The sequence below is a fragment of the Xenopus tropicalis genome, chromosome 3, assembly GCF_000004195.4.
Source record: "Xenopus tropicalis strain Nigerian chromosome 3, UCB_Xtro_10.0, whole genome shotgun sequence".
Taxonomy (NCBI): Eukaryota; Metazoa; Chordata; class Amphibia; order Anura; family Pipidae; genus Xenopus; species Xenopus tropicalis.
Window position 1 is genome coordinate 132882268 of NC_030679.2, and position 19607 is coordinate 132901874.

The 19607-nt window shown below is 40.2% G+C and overlaps 1 protein-coding gene across 12 annotated transcripts in view; it reads right to left on the reverse strand.

Annotated features, from left to right (window-relative positions):
• Positions 1 to 19607, reverse strand: part of wiz (widely interspaced zinc finger motifs) — a 57910-nt gene that overhangs the window by 23914 nt on the left and 14389 nt on the right. For 9 of the 12 annotated variants that reach the window (XM_018092519.2, XM_031899327.1, XM_031899332.1 and 6 more), the window contains exons 2-4: positions 7679 to 8043; positions 4534 to 4591; positions 984 to 2530 (exon numbers count right to left, since the gene is read on the reverse strand). In XM_018092519.2, the coding sequence (XP_017948008.1) occupies positions 984 to 2530; positions 4534 to 4591; positions 7679 to 7907 (1834 nt within the window). In that variant the 5' untranslated portion in view covers positions 7908 to 8043. Of the gene's footprint in view, positions 1 to 983; positions 2531 to 4477; positions 4510 to 4533; positions 4592 to 7678; positions 8044 to 19607 lie in introns of those variants that run through there. The other 3 variants (XM_018092521.2, XM_031899331.1, XM_031899333.1) reach the window with 2 other exon arrangements.

A 19607-nucleotide genomic window follows, 5' to 3' on the forward strand; every position in this document is an offset into this window, starting at 1 on the left:
TCATACAGCTTAGCATGCTATCCAACCTAGATAAGAATAACTGTCATACTTTCATATCCAGTAGACATGACTGCTCCCCCTGTCAAACATGACTGCCACACCGTTCTACTGGTCAAACACCCATCATAAAGATCTAATCAGCCATACCCAACCCTGTTTACTACCCTGCATGTAGCTATATAGCCTATATTACCTATCATACAAAGGTAAAGTACCACCATCTGTACAGCACTGCAACCAACAAAGATATGTGTCTAGTTTTACCCATCACAGAGGCATACATGGTCAAAAGTATCCATCATACAGCTAGAAAGTCCTTGAGTCATAAGATGCCAAACTCACCATGAGTACAGCACTACAACCAACAGTTGTATCTATGTATCCAATGCCACCCATCGTAGAAAGTTACATGGTCAAAAGCACTGATCATATAGCTACCAAGTCTATGAGTCCTACCATGCTAAATATCACTTTAATTCCATGTCTACCCACTCTCCTGCATTGCAGAGCCTGCAACTATTACTATCTATTGCTACTTGTACACCTATGATATATCACACAATTTCTATAAGGGTCTTTACTTGCCTGAATTACCTGGTGCCCAGCCAGACTCATCTAGCTTTCTTACTACAGAACCATTCACTTCAGCATTATACAACTCATCCTACAAGCCACACAGATCTAGACTAGTTAGGCAGTACTGCTTAACCCACCTTTTCTAAAAGCCTATTCTATTAAATTCCACTTAGCTTGCAGCTAGTGATGTTTCCTTGCTATATATCCCAACATAATTGTACATTAAGATAATACCAAGAGTCAAGAATCCAGGATATGACACAGTATTTCACAATGAGATTTATTCTTTGTATTATATTGAGTTTTAACTGGAAACACCCTATCATTCCAAAAATATATATTTAATATGCCACCCATACACAGATCAATATCCTGGTTGAAAAAGCTATTGAAAAATTCAAGCTTACCTTTCTTGCGCTTCTTCTGAAAGGAATAGTTCTGCTCTATAGCCTTGACTTCCTCTGCTGATATAAAGTGCCGTACATTGTAACTGACTCCAACTCGGTTTAGATGGCCTCTAACATGATTGGCAAGACCTATACCGTTGTGAAAGCGGTCAGGGCAATAGGGACACTCCCGTTCCTCACTCCTAAGCCCAAGTGCCTCAAGCTGGCCCTCATAATTAGGGTCCATCAACAAAACATCCAAAGGAATACTTTCTTCTCCATCTTCTGCCCATGAGTCTTTAGGCAACCGATGTTCATTACTGTGCAATTGTGTCCTCTCACTACCCCCAGAGAGTCTTTTACCATAACCCCAAGCCCGATGTCCTTTCCCTTTTTTCCTGAAGGGACTTATGTTTTCCAATACTACAATAGCGACCTCTTCTCTTAGTTGCCGCCTCTCCCCTTCCCTTCCACCCCCACCAGCCCTTAAAGCAGTGCGATACTGCCGCTTAAGCACGACAGCAGCCTCAGGCAATTTAGAGCTTTTTGAGGGTTTATGACATTCGGCCTCTCGCCATAGCCCACTTTTAAGACCCCAACTGGATGAAGTCTTCTTTTTTGCTTTACCCAACCCTTGTCCCAGAAAACTCATACTTCCCTGGGGCATATCCTCACTCCACCCTTGGCCAGTGTCAGACCCTGCCTCTGAATTCTTCCATGTCTCATCATTCATCTGCTCAGAACTTTCACCTCCTTCTACAGTGTCTACTTGAGTTCTTATGGGTGTTGGACCACCCCGACCATCATTAGTCCCCTTTTTCACATGGCTTTTGGCATGCTGGACAAAAACCTTGGAAGAGTTTGTGCCAAAGAGACATTTTGGACATTGCAGACGGGCACCTCTCCCCTCATCTGCAAAATTCTCCAGTTTGCTTATCTCTTCTATAATTTTCTGCCTTGATTCTTGATGAAGGTGTCGATGTGCTGCAAGGCTCCCCTCATCCACAAAACCCTTACCACATTCACTACAGGCATGGGAACCTTCCCCTGCCTGGGACCCATCACCCTCCCCATCTTGTGAGTGCTGAAACATATGCTCCAACAAGTGAGTTTTTTTCTTGAAGTAGATACTGCACTCTATGCAAGTATAAACTGATCCCTCTTCCTCCTCTTCTTCCTCTTCCACCTCAACCTGTGCCTCCTCTTCTGAGTAGCTATCTACCTGCCAGGATCCTGGCATGCCTCCCAACTGTAGAGCTCGTCTGAATACTGGCATGGTGATGGGTGTTGGCTCTGACCTAACCATCATGTGGTCAGACTGATCTTCAGCCTCATCTTCTAATCCTGAAGTCCATTCAAAGCCCCTATCCTGAACATACTGCCCATCTGAAGATACATCCACTGCTCCACTTTCCCCCTCATCCTGAGGATCTGCAGCTGTAAAACCCCAGGGAGAAGCAAGATTAGAAGGTGGATGGGTATTCATCTGATGCAGAGAGCGAGAGTCATCAGGGGTTAGAGAGAATTTAGGAGAGGTTAAAGTGGTTGTGTGGTGGTCTTGTTCTGGGCTGCAAAAAAATTGAGAATGAAAATAGAAATGGAAGTGAGGAACTTTTTATATTGTCAGTTAACAGACACCCACATCATTATAAGACCGCACAGTTAACACAAATATAGGGGTGGATAGGTAGAGATCAAAGCTGCTGTGAGAGAAGCTAAGCCACACATAACTTTACTATGGCTCCAAGTCTAAATCAAGTCTAATTCTGTACACACTCAAACACTGGAAAGATTAGGCTGCCTACAAAGGGAAAGCATACCTTATTTTACCTTAAACATCAACTAAAGGCTAAAGAAAAGTAGACCATTTATAACAGTTTTAGAACTGGCATTCCCCAATAATTTCGTAAGAGGTATATTGGATTTAATTTTTTATTCTTCTGATGGGTTTAAGAAAAGTAGCTTTCAGTTAGTGTGTATATAGGGCTGATGGACCAGTTTTCACAGACAAGAGCAAGGTTTGGTGCCTCATTCCCCACCACTTAACTTATGTCTTCCACCACTTAGGCACTCCTCTTCCTACTCTTGGGCAAGAGTGGGATGGGTGTATAAAGTGTTAAGAGAAAGAGGCTGACCACACAGAAGCAACATGGAAGGTAAGTGGGGGTGACCAAGGGGTTTCTTAGAGTTGCATAGAGCTGTAATGGGTAGAGGTACAGCAGCCCTATTCCTTAATACAAACAAAATTATTTTTTAAAGCAAATGGTGGAGGCAGCAGCACTCAGAGGTAAGTAGGCAGCAGCACTCAGAGGTAAGTAGATACAGAGGTTACTGTTGGGAGGGATTGACAATGATCCAGTACAGGGCTGATACATATAATAATGGGCACAGCAGTCATTTGTATTAGGGTAGGTGTACTTGGGGCTTTGGTTGTCCCACAGAATACAAGTACGGCTTTGGCGGAATAGGTGCCATACATGCTACTTATACCTTCAGTTCTGTTGCCAATTAAAGAAAAAAAAAAAACATGGCCCCCAGTGAGCTGGCTATTTACTTTGCAAATAAAGTTATCAACTTATAACAGTGTACCATTATAAGAATATCAAAAGTTTGGTCATATCTGGACAGTCCTAAACTGGAAGTCTCCCAGGGTCCACAGATAAAAGTGAGCAAGGGTGAAACAGGGTGGATCAGGTCAGGGGTGGAGCTTAGGTGTGTCCAGGAAGGAGGTGGGGCGCCTCCTAAGACCCTACTGTCGAAAGATTGCTTGCTGAGAGGAGGACAGTGAAGAGCACCTTCATTATCTCTGAAACTGGACTGGACTGGAGTCCATTAAGAAATTATCATGCGAGAACTCCAGCCTCCGAATCAAACTTTGTTAAAGAGCCCCACACAACACAAAAACATCTAATATACCTGTCATTGTAATCTGTTCCTTTAAAAAAGTATAAATAAATGCCATATTTTATGCAAAAATCCAGCTGCAAAACAATTCTTCTCTTTCATCATTTGAAATCCTGGCAGGGGAGGAGGGGCTTAAACTTCTCCACAGCTTACAGACAGCATGCAGGAACTACATAGCCCATAATGCATTGCATTGTGATGTTCCTTTTCTTTATTGACATCTCGTGTGCAGGGAATTGTGGGATTGGGAGTATGCAGGCTGAAGGCAGATTGAGGACAGTCGACTACTGTTAAATTTTTTTTTGAGTCTCAAAGTAGTCAGCCAGATCAACAGGGGGGCGGGGCTTAGGGAACTGTTCCAAACCATATTATTACATTAAAAATCATGAAAAGGCTTTATAATTTTTAACTGATTTATAATTGTAAGTTGCTTGATGTTTACTTTTCAAAAAGATTAAAGTTGTGTTTGGGTGAAGTTCCCCTTTAAAGGCCAGAGAGACACAAAATGAAAGAAAAATGCACAAGATGGAAAAAAAAAAGATGACCAATTGTAGACAATTTTGGTTTTAATCTCTACATCATACTAAAAGTTAATTTTAAAATGAACCCACCCTTTAAAATTACACATCGGTTTTTACCAGTTTCCCACCCTACATACAATCCTCACCATCCCAGAAGGCCACAGGCCATCCCATCAGGCTCCATAGAGTGAGTCAGACGCATACCTGAAGGAACAGAAAAACAGTTATGTTACATAAATGGAATATATATTACAGGGTAATACACATACATAGGCAGTTTGGCCACATAGTAGCTCTACTCATGGGGCCTGCAGGTTTAGTTTATAAAATATGTTACTGGTGTAGGGTGGAAAACCACACTGGTCTCTCTTGCCTTATGCCCATTTATAATTTTACTTTGGCCCCCTCCCCATTGATAACATCATTGGAATAGGTAGGGTCATATAATAAGTATTGTGTACTCGACTGGGTATGGATGTTGAAGTTACACACATGTAGAACAGAATAGTAGCCATTAATAACAATATATAGAGGGGGAGGGATAAGGGGCTACTATTTTCTGCCAACCAATTGAAACCAGACCTCAGAACCACTACGGAGAATCTAGAGCACTGTTACTGCAGCCATAAAGCAGACCATGTTGGTGAAACTTGCTCGCATTATCTTCTGAGGCTTTAGTGATGTTCTACCTCCCACCACCATCTACAATGTCATTCATAATATACTAATGGGCAGCCCCAGTACCGGGACCTGTAGTACCCTTTGTAAATCTGTGGTATCAGAGCTTCACATTTGTTAAAGGAAAACTATACCCCTGAATAGTGTAAAACCCTGATATATCTAATTAAACTATATACTCCTATATAGAAAACTGCCATTTTAAGTACTAAGGGACGCCCCCTGGGATCATATGATTCATGGTGCACACAAACATACCAAGGGCACACTACTTCCTGTTACAGTTAGAGCTGCATTATTTCCTGTCAGGTGATCTCTGAAAGAGCACACAAACAATCACAAAATGGCAGCTCAAGGGAAAGATATAAAAGGGCAATATTTACAGATATATATATTTCAGTTTGGAAAGATTCTTTAGTAGGTCACTTAATATGATTTAAACTATCTGTTGGTTAAGTATTCACTCTGTGGGTATAGTTTTTCTTTAATTAAGCTGGCTATACACGCACCGATAATATCGTACGAAACCTCGTTTCGTACGATATTCGGTGCGTGTATGGCAAGTCGGCGAGTCGACCGATATCGCAGGACGCTGCTGATATCGGTCGACTCGCCGATCGGCCAGGTTAAAAGATTTTGATCGGGCGCCATAGAAGGCGCCTGAGCAAAATCTGCCGTCAGGGCTGAATCAGCAGAAGGAGGTAGAAATCCTATTGTTCCTACCTCCTTATCTGCCGTTTCAGCCCTGAAGGTTAGTGGCGGATTGTATGATCTTTCAAAGATCGCAAATCGCCACGTGTGGCCGAATGGTGTATCACTACTTACAAGAATATGGTATAGTTTTGGCCTGAGCTGGACAGGCAGTCCTGCTACTTATACCGAAGATGGCACCATCCTTCCATAGGCAGGGGTACAGCGTCCATTTAGTTACACCACTCCCTGCCCATTTTGACAGACCAAAGCTGAATGTTCATTCGGAAACAAGAGGGGTAACAACGCTGCACTAGGCATGTATGTATGTATGGTGTATGTATGTGTATGTACAAGGCATCCTTAAAGAGATACTGTCATGATTTTTTTGGTATATTTTCTATTTCTAAATGACACTGTTTAAATAGCAAATAATTTACTCTACCATTTAAAATTTTATTCTTGAATCAACAAATGTATTTTTTTAGCTGTAATATTGGTGTGTATCTCCATTATGCCTGAGATGTGAGTCTGAGCTTTCAGAAGGAGCCAAACACTACACAATAGAACTGCTTTCAGATAAGCTATTGTTTTCTCCTACTCCAATGTAACTGGAGGAGTCCTAAGCTGGACTTGGACTTCTTACTATTGAGTGCTATTATGATACCTACTGGGAGCTGCTATCTTGCTCCCTTCCCATTGTTCTGCTGATCGGCTGCTGGGAGGGGGCAGGTATATCACTCCAACTTGCAGCAGTAAAGTGTGACTGAAGTTTATCAGAGCACAGGTCACATGGCTGTGGCACCCTGGGAAATGAAGAATATGGCTGCTGGAGAAGCTCTATTAACTGATGTGTTTTGAAAAAAAAAAAAAATGTTTTCCCATGACAGTATTGCTTTAAAGAGCATTTTTGGCAATAGACAAGATTGCTGTGTTATATTACAAGTAATTCCCCTTTTCTATGGATGATAGAAATGAGTCAGTAGAAGACGCATTCCATAACTGAAGACATCACAGACATGCCAGTAGATTATAGGAACCTCTGTATGTGGTTCCTGCCCAATAAGTCCAGTGCAAGTTTTGCCACATACCCAAATTTCTTTAAGTATTTTTTCCCCCCAGCTTTATGTACAGAAGTATCCTGGTCATGTGTGCCAACTGCCCAAGCTGCATGAGATCCCAAGGAAACATAGGACACGCTTCACATATAAATGCATGCCTATCAAGCAATGCTAAATGTCATTATAATTTTGGAAAAAATAAGTAGGAATCATGAAGCAACTGGCATATGGGGATCTGGAATTTCCCACTTGGACAGGTATGGGACCTGTTATCCAGACATTTTTAAAAATGGGAATTATTTGATTAAGTCTATGGGAGATGGCCGTTCCACAATTCAGAGTTTCTGGATAACAGGTTTCCACAGGACTCATTTACTAATAAAAAGTGCTATTTGCAAAGATACTTGCAACAATATACACTCTTCCACACTTGTACCGTAAATTTACATAGTTACGTTGGGTTGAAAAAAAGTCCATTAAGTTCAACCCCTCCAAATGAACCCCAGTGCTCACATATACACACACTCTTACCGACCTACACATATATAAACTACTATATATACACCAGTATCTATACTAACTGTAGGCCTTAAAACCACTAAAGCCTAATATGTTATTATGCCTGTTCAAGCAATCATCTAATTCTAAGTCATCCAAGCACCAATTGCTGTTGCTTTGTTGAATAAGGTGCAAGATGAAAAGTACAAGATGCACATATGCAAGAGCACCCTGTAATTACCACCTGCCTTAAGTAGCTGGGCTTCTTTGCCTGTTGCGGATACTCATGCAACTGGACCCTATAAATCCCACACTAATGTTGTCCCAGTACCGAACACATTAGAGATAGTAGGACACTGCTCACCTTCTCTATGGTCCTCTTCAAGTTCCAAGCATGAGAAGGATGTGCGAACTCTGCTCTCCTCAGGAAAAACCCCAACAGCAGGTTTTCCTCCCCCTACCAAGACAATCTCTACACCCCCAGGGCAGGGCATGGAGGAACAGGCTTCATTCTGCCCCATGGACGGTTGGGGAAAGGGCATATTATCCAGATCTTCATGCCCAGAGAGATATGAAGAATGGACCTCCTCCATTCTCCATCAGAGAATAAGGCAAGAGACAAAGATGGAGGAGAGACAAGGAACAGGGGACTGATGGACATAAGAGGGTGAAATAGAAGGCAGGTAACTATTACAGAAGTTAGTAGACTGAAATCACAGCGTGAAAGTACTGAAGGGTATGAAAGGAAGAGGATGAAAAATATGAGAAATGAAGGAATAGAAGTAACAAGAAGTTAATGGAGCATCATGCAAAGTCATAGGTTTAGATAGGGAGGAAAAATAACAGAAACAGTATAATAGGAAGCAAGAAATTGCCAAAAAAAAAAGAGAGGGAGAGAAATATGAAAGAACCATTAGTTAATACTCAACTGAAGTCCAGAACTAATAATAATAGGTATATTGAGTTTATAATTCTTTAATATTAAGCCAAACTCTTTAATCAGATAGATTACTTCATTTCAGATTTAAAAGTAGGTATCTCTAGACACACAATTCAACGAAAATGTCCTAATAATACACAAGCCATTAATAACCTGTAAAATCTATTCTTATCAAGAATGCTTAGTGATGCCATCAGTTATAATTGGTGTTTAGTGATGTTACTTTAACTGAAATGTATAATAAGGTGTAGCGTAGCCCCTACATTTAAAATATGAGGATATGAAAACTCCCTTTGATTATTATGACCTGTATAAAAGCCTACAGCCTCTCCTATTGCATGCCACTAGAGACCAACCTCAAACAGGTGGCAAAAAAGTGATCCTACCCATATCTATTGTATGTTTTGCACTTCCTTGGCCCCACAAAGTTTGGAGGTACCAGTGGGCAATAATCAGGAAGTAGAAGATACATTCTAGCCACCAATGGTCACTGAAGATTTTAGAGTAAACAAGTACAGGTATAGGACTCGTTATCCAGAATGCTCGGGACCAAGGGTATTCCGGATAAGGGATCTTTCCGTAATGTGGATCTCCATACCTTAAGTCTACTAAAAAATCAATAAAACATAAATTAAACCCAATAGGATTGTTCTGCCCCCAATAAGGGGTAATTATATCTTAGTTGGGATCAAGTACAGGTACTGTTTTATTATTACAGAGAAAAGGGAATCATTTAACCATTAAATAAACCCAATAGGGCTGTTCTGCCCCCAATAAGGGGTAATTATATCTTAGTTGGGATCAAGTACAGGTACTGTTTTATTATTACAGAGAAAAGGGAATCATTTAACCATTAAATAAACCCAATAGGGCTGTTCTGCCCCCAATAAGGGGTAATTATATCTTAGTTGGGATCAAGTACAGGTACTGTTTTATTATTAAAGAGAAAAGGGAATCATTTAACCATTAAATAAACCCAATAGGGCTGTTCTGCCCCCAATAAGGGGTAATTATATCTTAGTTGGGATCAAGTACAGGTACTGTTTTATTATTACAGAGAAAAGGGAATCATTTAACCATTAAATAAACCCAATAGGGCTGCTCTGCCCCCAATAAGGGGTAATTATATCTTAGTTGGGATCAAGTACAGGTACTGTTTTATTACTACAGAGAAAAAGGAAATCAGTTTTAAAATTCTGAATTATTTGCTTAAAATGGGGTGGTCTATGGGAGACGGGCTTTCTGTAATTCGGAACTTTCTGGATAACGGGTTTCTATAAGGGATCCCATACCTTTATGAGAGAAGCCATGGTGAGGAACCCAATCACTTTGAAGACGCTATAGCTTTGAGTGGGGGCACCACTCAGCCACAGGAGTTTTTGTTTTTTTGGGTTTTTTTTTTACACTAGCCTGTATGGGACAGAGGGACAGAGGGACAGAAACCCAGACATAACCCAAAATGAAACATTAAAAAGCACATAGGGAGTTTTCCAAAAAGCAAAAGTTTAGATGAGGAGAAGGTTTTGTGGTCGGATGAGACCATGAGCTTCAAAGTAATAGGTGTGCAAATCTAACCTTTACCTTACAAAACACTATTAAAGCTCAATTTTTTTGTGGTTAAAATCACAATATGCAAAAAATTCGGAGTAACCAGGATAACTTCTAATGTTTGAAAATGTCACAAAAATTCTTTTATCGGTCCTATGAAAATATTGTGGTTGCGTCACGAAATTTTTGGATCCAAACATTTGTAAGCGGTGCGAAAACCTTTCTGGCTTTGAAACCTTCAATGTATGATTTTGGAAGCCTTCCATAGGACTCAATAGCACTCTACAGATCCAATAGTCATGATACCAAAGCTTGAATAAATCACAAAATGGTCGTAGTCTCCGCGAAAAATATGAATTTTTCGTGGAAGTTCACGAAAACCACGAAAAAGTCGTGGAATTTTAACGAAATGATTGTGGACATTACAAAAAGTTCTATAAGTTAGAAAAAATATGAATCTTTCTCAAAAAAACTTAATCATTGTTTAATGAATGGGTCCCTATATGTACAATGTAGAAACAATGATGATTCCACTGAGCTGCTTTTCATCAACAGGGGACTGGGCATCTTGTTAAAACAGATTAGAAGGAAGAATGGATGATGCAATATAAAGGCAACTACTGCATGAAAAACCTAGGGTCGTAGTTCATCGTTCAACAGGACAATGATCCCAAACACAAGGCCTGATGTGGACAGTAGTTTTCTAATTTGCAATTAGTCTTTGTTTTTTTTTTTTATATTTAAGTTTATTGTTGTTCAACTCTCAGAAGCCTCCCCCCATTTATCAACATTCTCATTTTCGTGGTTTTAGAAACCACGACTAAACTCATTTCTATGAATGTCAGTCATTTATCAAAAGATCCGTATTGAAAACTCACGAACGAAAAAAGGCGCAGAAAAAACTTGACTTTTCTGTATTGTTGCACAAATAACAGCGTTAAAAAAAAAAACCTCTAAAAAACCTCTAAAACCAGGAAGCAAACAAAGATCTTCCAGTTTTAAAAGGGACATCTACCACTGACTTCTACATGGTCTTGTCAGGTTTTAGATGGTGTATTTTTGCTTTCAGATTTGTTGTGGTTTTGTTGCATAATAAATGGCAAAACAATCGTATTCCGAATACGAATCATGAAAAAATAAAACAAGTGATAGTAAATGCCCCCCTCAGGCTTGGAATGTCAACTGCTTTCTGACTTCATTACTCTAGCAACCAGTAAGTAGTAGCATGGTAGATGTATAGGAGGTGGCCATAATAGAACTGCCAGTCACTTTCCATCAATTGGGGGCTCAGTGCCTCCAATAAACAGAATGCTTTTTCAGTTGAATAAGACTCTTACAATGGATCCATCTACAACATGAGTTTTTAGAGATTCTAATCTTCTAATATTTTCATAAATAATCTTTTCATAAATAACAATCGAGATATTCGAGTTTCGATTTTTGTTTTTTTCAATTTGGAAAAAATTAAATACACTAAGATCTAAAATTTGTTAAATCTGCCACCACAAGTTTACAGAGAGTATTTTTATTCTATCTTAAAACAGTAGATACCCAAAAGGGGGTTGTGGGAGCACTCCAAGGCTAAATAGAATATACAAATATAACGGAAGTGCAACCAATCTGGCCAAATTAACTACAAGCATACAAAAAAAGAGAGAGGGATTCATCTATGCACATTCCCTGGTCCCCTGTTTCATAAGTAAATTATCTATGCTAGCGCATGTATTTACAAAAATTTACAAAATTATGATCATAAGATTGGTAAGCCACCATACCACGTCAAGGTAAACCCCGTATGGTGGTCCTATCTATTTACCTCTGGTGCACTCCCGTGCACAGTAGCCATTCTTGACCTGGGGGCTGGTTTGAGTCAGAGGGCTTAGTCTACCCCCATGCCTTCAGCTTGTATAGAGAGAGATTGCCAAGACCACAGCATTAATCTTCCCCCACTTGCGGCTTGTATAGGAGAAGACTTCCCATTAACCAACACCCATTTTTTTAGTGGCATAAGACCACCATTAAAGGGACGGGTGTGGAGGTGCTGCAACCACATGGCCATTTGGCCATTTTCCTGCAGAGTAAAGCAGGCCATACGCGGGCAGATCCGTTCGCTTGGCGACACCCGATATCCCCACCTACGGGTGGGCGATATCGGGGAGGCATGGAGGCGAATTCGATCGTTTGGCCCTGGGGCCAAAGGATCGAATTCTACACGCAGCAATGGGGCAGTCAGTTCGGGGACCGCATCAACGAGCCGATGCGGTCCCAGATCCGACTGGATTTTCTAACCTGGCCGATTGATATCTGGCCAATTTCAGGCCAGATATCGGTCAGCCAGGCCCCTCGGTTCTGCCCCTACACGGGCCGATAAGCTGCTGAATCAGTCCAAGGGACCGATATCGGCAGCTATAATCGGCCCGTCTATGGGGACCTTAACTCTGCTAGAATACATAGATACACAAAAGGGGGCTGTGGGAGCACTCCAAGGCTAAATAGAATATACAAATATAATGGAAGTGCGACCGATCTGGCCAAATTAACTACAAGCATACATTTGGCTTACCAATCTTATGATCATAATTTTGTAACAAAACCCCTGTTTTTTGTAAATACATGCACTAGCATAGATAATTTACTTATGAAACAGGCGACAAGGGAATGTGCATTGATCAATCCCCCTCTATTTTTTTGTATCTTAAAACAGTGTTGCATTGAAATGTTATAATGTATAATGTTATATGTAGATTAGTCAGTAAAAAGAGAGAATTCGTCAACGGTCTGAATGTAGTAACCTGCTTGTGTAGACATTTTGGTTAAGGGCATTCTTACTGTTTTGCCATTGCTTGATGATGATATTCCTGTTCCTGTTTTGTGCTTCCTGTTAAGCTGAGAGCCAGCATGGAGCAGGCCAGATCTACCTGCCTTGTTCTAATAAATATACCAAAAGTTCCAGTGTGTATCTGTACCTGAACTAACACAGCAGAAGTATTAACCCACTGCTAGCCAGCAGTTTATTACACTGAATACACTGTAAAAGGAAAATCCTGTAGCCTTATTGTCGCTTATCAAGATACTATAAGTCACTGAGGAGTTCCATGACCATATAAAGGCACACAGACAAAGGCTAAGTCGATTTCTAATATCCTCATATTTTATAACAGGGGTTAAGGTCCCCATATACGGGCCGATTCTAGCTGCTGATATTAGTCCCTTGGACTGATTCGGCAGCTAATCAGGCCCATGTATGGGCACTATCGACGGGCCTGCCCGACCGATATCTGGCCTGAAATCAGCCAGATCTCGATCGGGGAGGTTAGAAAATCTAGTCGGATTGGGGACCGCATTGGCTTGTTGGTGCGGTCCCCGGACCGCCTTTTCCTATGCCCATAATAATAATTCGAAATTATCCTGGGTTCTCCCGATATCGCCCACCCATAGGTGGGGATATCGGGAGAAGATCCGCTCACTTGGCGACATCGCCAAGCGAGCAGATCGGCCCGTGTATGGGGACCTTTACATTATGTTTTTTTTTTTAAAATACACAAATATCAGTGAGCCATGTGCTACAAGTGACATCACCAAGCACTGAGTATAACGGGCTACATCGCTAAGCACCAAGTATAACATTTGCAGGATATTCTCGGTGGTATGATGAATGGCAGTGGATGGTATTAAAAAATTAAAACTTGTAATTGCATCTATTAATTCTTTCTTTAGTTTTAGATTTCAATAAAGTTTTAAAGTACAATGCATCATTAGTAATACATTAGATCTAATGACTTTCATTAGCAAAATGTAAAATGTATATCCTAGACATGAAATGAAAACATTCTGTTTAATGAAGTCAATCTAATTACTGTTACAGTCACAAACTAAGCCCCGTGGCTCACCCTCTGCTATAGTGCACTGGTTCAATAACTTCAGAACACACAGGGACGCCAAATATCTCTTGGAACACGTTCAAGCCGTTCAAGTATTTTGTCATGCCAAGACCCTGCTTAAATCGGGCTGTCCCTCCGACATGATGACTAAGCACAAACGGACGCTGATCAGAAAGGTTACCAGGAGGAACGAGCTAACGTGAAAACACTATGCTAAGCAGCTTACAAGTCTAGCCTGACAAGAAAGTTGCTCTTACTCAAGATAGTTCAACATGGAGGTCTGAATCGCACATGTTAAGAGCAACTGTATATACACAGATTAGTGTTTTTATGGTCGCCATGCTTTTTCCCTCACTCTTAACATGACATCCACAAACCTTCTCCCAGTGAAGGCAGCATGGGCAATATTCTAGTGATTCTTCCCTAAAATGCACAGGGTTCAAATACAGCTAACCAATCGGTGAGTCTATGGTTTTTAATTGCTAGGGTCTGAGAAACTGGTCACAGCACAAGCAAACAGGAAACCCAACCCCTTTTTGGTATTAGCAACATGGAATGGAAGTATGTGTCATGTACAGCTAAAACCTAATGGGGTTGCCTGTGCAAAGGGGACTGACATTTAAATTCTCCCACAATACCAATCCCTCACTGGCTGGAAGGGGCATATTTTTTTATAGTGTGTAAGCCAGCATCAACGTTGATGTTGCCCATAGAAACCAATCAGATCTTTGCTTTTGTTTTCTAAATTGTAGGTGACTGATCAAATCTACTTGTTGATTGGTTGATATGGGCAACATAATTGGCTTACACACAATAATAAATATGCCTCATAGTGTCAATAACAAGTATTTGCCATCATATTATACAATATAAGGAAAGTGTCTTTAAAGGGGACCTGTCATCCACACATAAAAAGCTGTTTAATATAAGTCCTTTGCAAATTAAACTAGGGATGCACCGAACCCAGTTTTTTGGATTCGGCTGAACCCCTGAATCCATCCCAAGGGATTCGTCCGAATACCGGACCAAATCCTAATTAGCATAATTTTTTCACCTCCGTGTTCACGTGGACATTTAACACTTTCAAATCCTAATTAGCACATGCTAATTAGGATTTGGTTCAGCCAGGACCGTGGATTCGGCTGAATCTGAACCCTGCCGAAAAAGGCTGAATCCTGGCCAAATACCGAACTGAATCCTGGGTTCGGTACATCCCTAAAATAAACATAAAAGCCAAATTCCTTTTTTATTAAAACATTAATACCGGTTATAAATCAATTTAGAAAACTGAGCTGTCAATCATATATTGCCTGTCCCACCTATATGCCTAGCCATAGAGGCGGGGCAGTTAATGATTTTCACTTTCCATTCTGCACTTCTTAAGGTGGCCATACATGGTAAGATTTATTGGTTTGGCAAGGTCACCAAACAAGCAAATCATTCCCCCGACATGCCCACCTTGGGTGGGCCAATATCGCGCTAATGTGATCGTTTGACCCGAGGGGCAAATGATCACATTGCAAAGGAGGGAAATAAGAAAAGTCAGAGCGAGGACCACATAAATGAGCCGATTTGGTCCCCGATGCAACAAAATAAAGCCTGTTCAATCGTCATCTAGACAATCTGAGAAGGCCTGTCAGAGGGCCCCATACATGGGCAGATAAGCTGCAGAGTCTTAAGGACCTGAATCTGCAGCTGAAATCTGCCAATGTATGGCCACCTTAACATGTCACTGCACTCATACCCCCTTCCTTATTCACAGTCTATAATTGTGTAGCCAGTACGTGGGCATTAGGCCCCCATTCTGGCGCATACACACGATTTTCATAATACAAAATTTGAGTTCATAACAGTGCTCACAAACTGCGCCTTTCTGCTTGCTGCCATTGTGAATACTAAGACTGAAGAAAACAAATTGTAAATTATATATATATATATATATATATATATAATTTACAATATATATATATATTTTGCTCAATTAACAAAATAGAAAAGGATGAGGACAGTCGCCTACTGTTACATTTTATTTGAGTCTCAAAGTAGCCAGTCAGGAGAACAGGGGGCGGGGCTTAGGGAACTGTTCCAAACCATATTATTACATTAAAATCAGGAAAAGGCTGCATATTTACATTACCCTCGGGCAATATAGTATAAGCCCAAGCAAGTTGGTCTGTGGCCACCCTAACTAGCCCATAATAGATCACCACTGTTTCCTGATCTGAGGTGGCTTTCCCCTCTCCCTGAAATGTATTGTTACCATTAAATTAGATAGTTGAAAGGATGTTCCCATGACCAGAGAAAAGTACTACAGGTATAGGACCCATTATCCAGAATGCTCTGGACCAAGGGTATTCCGGATAAGGGGTCTTTCCGTAATTTGGATCTCCATATCTTAAGTCTACTAAAAATTCAATTGAACATTAATTAAATAGGATTTTTGGCATCCAATAAGGATTATTTATATCTTAGTTGGGATCAATTACAAGGGCCTGTTTTATTTCTACAGAGAAAATGGAAATCAGTTTTAAATTTCTGAATTAGTTGATTAAAATGGAGTCTATGGGAGACGGGCTTTCCGTAATTCAGAGCTTTCTGGATAACGGGTTTCCGGATAAGGGATCCTATACCTGTACATGTTCTCAGATAATTATACAAAGGTATGACAAGCAGGAAGCCCACTAAGCTTAAAGGGGATCTATCACAAAAATGAAAATGTAATATAAGTTCCATCTCCTGAAATATTCAAGTTACTCTTTACTATCCCCCCCTCAGCAATCCTTCTCTCTCCATTCAGGAGGTGGAGTCAAATTTTGATTGACATTTAGGTCCTTTAGGGGGTGGGTTGTACTCTTTGCTTACAAGATGCATGACAGCTGACAGTTATTTGAGATAGCTCTAATACATCTGCTAGGAAAGGGAGCCCACTTAAAAGATGTACTAGACCCACCTGTCAATCAAAATCTGACCCCGACTTCTGCATGAAGAGAGGAAGAGCGACAAGTTGCTGAGAGGGAGATAATTTCAGATTATTTCAACTGACTATATTTAGAAAGTTTCCTAGTTCCACGAGATAAAGCTAATATCACATTTTAGGTTTCGTGCTAGTTCCCCTTTAAAAATTATGTCAGGAGAAACTTCCAACACATGCTTTTCTCCACAGGGAAGAGCTTTGCCAAGGGCCTTTGTGTAACCTTTAACTATCCGAAAAGATGCAGAGCTCGCTATACCTCTATGAGGTATACATACATACATACATAAACATATTATGCTCTGTGTGGAAGATAATTTTTAATATAATAATATGGTTTGGAGCAGTCCCCTAAGCCCCGCCCCCTGTTCCCCTGCTGATCTGGCTGACAACTTTGAGACAGTAGTCGCCTATCCTCAGCCTGCCTTCAGCCTGCATCCTCCCAATCCCACAATTCCCTGCACACGTGATGTCAGTAAGGAAAGGAACATCACAGTGCAATGCATTGTGGGTTATGTAGTTCCTGCATGCTGTCTGTAAGCTGTGGAGAAGTTACAATTTGTAACATCAATGTTTTAGGAAAGATGACCACTAATGCAAAAGATTGTTTCTGAAAACCATAGGATGATCATTAAAGAGAAAAGCCACTACTAATAGTTTGTTTACCAGAACACACAGTTATTGTGCTCAAAATGTTTTATTATTTTTGGAGTGAAAAGCCACCCAGCTATAGACTGGCTGCTGTTGTTTAGTACCCGAGGGTTTGTTTGGCTGTCACTGGACAATCAATCTACAGGCAACTGCCTTAAAAAGAGGATTTGTGTTTAACACTAGTAATTACCCTGAAAAACTGTTGGTAAGTGACCCCCCAAGTTAAAAGTGCCACGTTCAACCTCTTTTTCCATGTGATCTCAATGCGTAGTGCTTGTGCTGAAAATACTTTTTACCTTTTATTTGATTAAACAATATCAATTTTTTTGTAATTTCTTGCCATAAATAAGGCAAATACAGGTATCGGACCCCTTATCTGGAAACCCATTATCCAGAAAGTTCCGAATTACGGAAAGGCCATCTCCCATAAAAATAATTCACATTTTCGAAAATGATTTCCTTTTTTTCTGTAATAATAAAACAGTACCTGTACTTGATCCCAACTAAGATATAATTACCCCTTATTGGGGCAGAACAGCCCTATTGGGTTTATTTAATGGTTAAATGATTCCCTTTTCTCTGTAATAATAAAACAGTACCTGTACTTGATCCCAACTAAGATATAATTACCCCTTATTGGGGCAGAACAGTCCTATTGGGTTTATTTAATGGTTAAATGATTCCCTTTTCTCTGTAATAATAAAACAGTACCTGTACTTGATCCCAACTAAGATATAATTACCCCTTATTGGGGGCAGAACAGCCCTATTGGGATTATTTCATGGTTAAATGATTCCCTTTTCTCTGTAATAATAAAACAGTATCTTCTACTTGATCCCAACTAAGATATAATAATCTTTATTAAAGTTTAAATATATTTTTTTAGCAGATTTAAGGTAGGAGATAAGAATTATGGAAAGACCCCTTATCAGGAAAAACCCAGGTCCCGAGCATTCTGGATACCGGGTCCCATACCTGTACTGACATTGATTTTTATTTATTTGCAATTTTCTAGTTCTATGGGGCAACTATAGGAGGAGCCCCATGTATAATGAACACCTTATTATGTGTAAGATGGGGTACAGGCTGCAGCTGGGGGTTGGAAGGGGCAAAAGTTCTATTATAGGCATATACTGCCTCTTTAATCACCTCTACAGATTTGCTTGTCACAATACTTTAGGGATTGTAATTCAATTCCCACATCAGTTCAATTCCTTTTGGGAGAAGAAAGTCCAAACATCCAACCCTTGGGGGCAGATTTATCTAATTGTGAGATACAAAAAAACTCACCCACATTCTATTCATTCCTATGGGATTTTTAGAAGTGTATTTATCAATGGGTGAAAGTTAGAACTCACCATTTGATAAATATGCTTCTAAAAATCCCATGGGATAAATAGAACGTGGGTGAGTTCTTTTGTATTAAGCTCTATACTCACAATTTGATAAATCTGCCCCTTGGTATTCTGTAGGTCAGTCCCTGCCTTCATGGGTTATATGTGCCCACCCATAGAAATGTTTTACTAATTCACTGTTTTACGGGTGACATAATCATGGGCACACTCACTTGTGTGTTTATCTCAATGGCATAAGCCTAATGGCAGGTTACATACAGCGGAACTTAAATGACAGTAGTTTTGTTTTGCACTGATTTTTATATTTCAATTTCATTTTCATTTATAGATTTTTATCTCCATGCCATTTAATGTTGACATATGATGTGTCAGTAGCAGAGTTCCTACCACTAGGTGGAGCATACCATGGAAATGGCCAACAGACAAAACGTTTGCCTTGTGGCATTGCTGCAAAGCTCTGTACATCATGCAATTAGTTCCCTCAGCTTTTCCCTCACTTGCCTCAGCATAAACAGTAATACCTTGGGGCAGTTTGTTTCCATAGACTTCTTATGGTTAGAATCTGAAAGAGAAGAAGTATATAGCAGAAGAATAAATATAAGAGGGGTTCATCTATGTATGTGTATGAAGGGTTATATAGATATATATGTCTATTTTAAAGGAGCAGGAAAGTCAAAATCACTCGGGGGTACCAAAAGTTAGGCACCCCTAAGTGATTTTATTTACTTACCCGATACCCTGGGCTGGTGTAATGCATTAAAGTGAATGAAGAAAAGGAGAATTTCCAGAAGTAATGTTGTGCTATTTATTAAGTGAGCCTTTGGATTTACACTATTTTCGGATGACAATTTTCTACACAAACAACAGACGAGTACAAGGTGTAATTTGCACCAGTATTTTACTCTCAGCTTCACATTCAACTCAGCTTGATAAATACACTTTCTGTT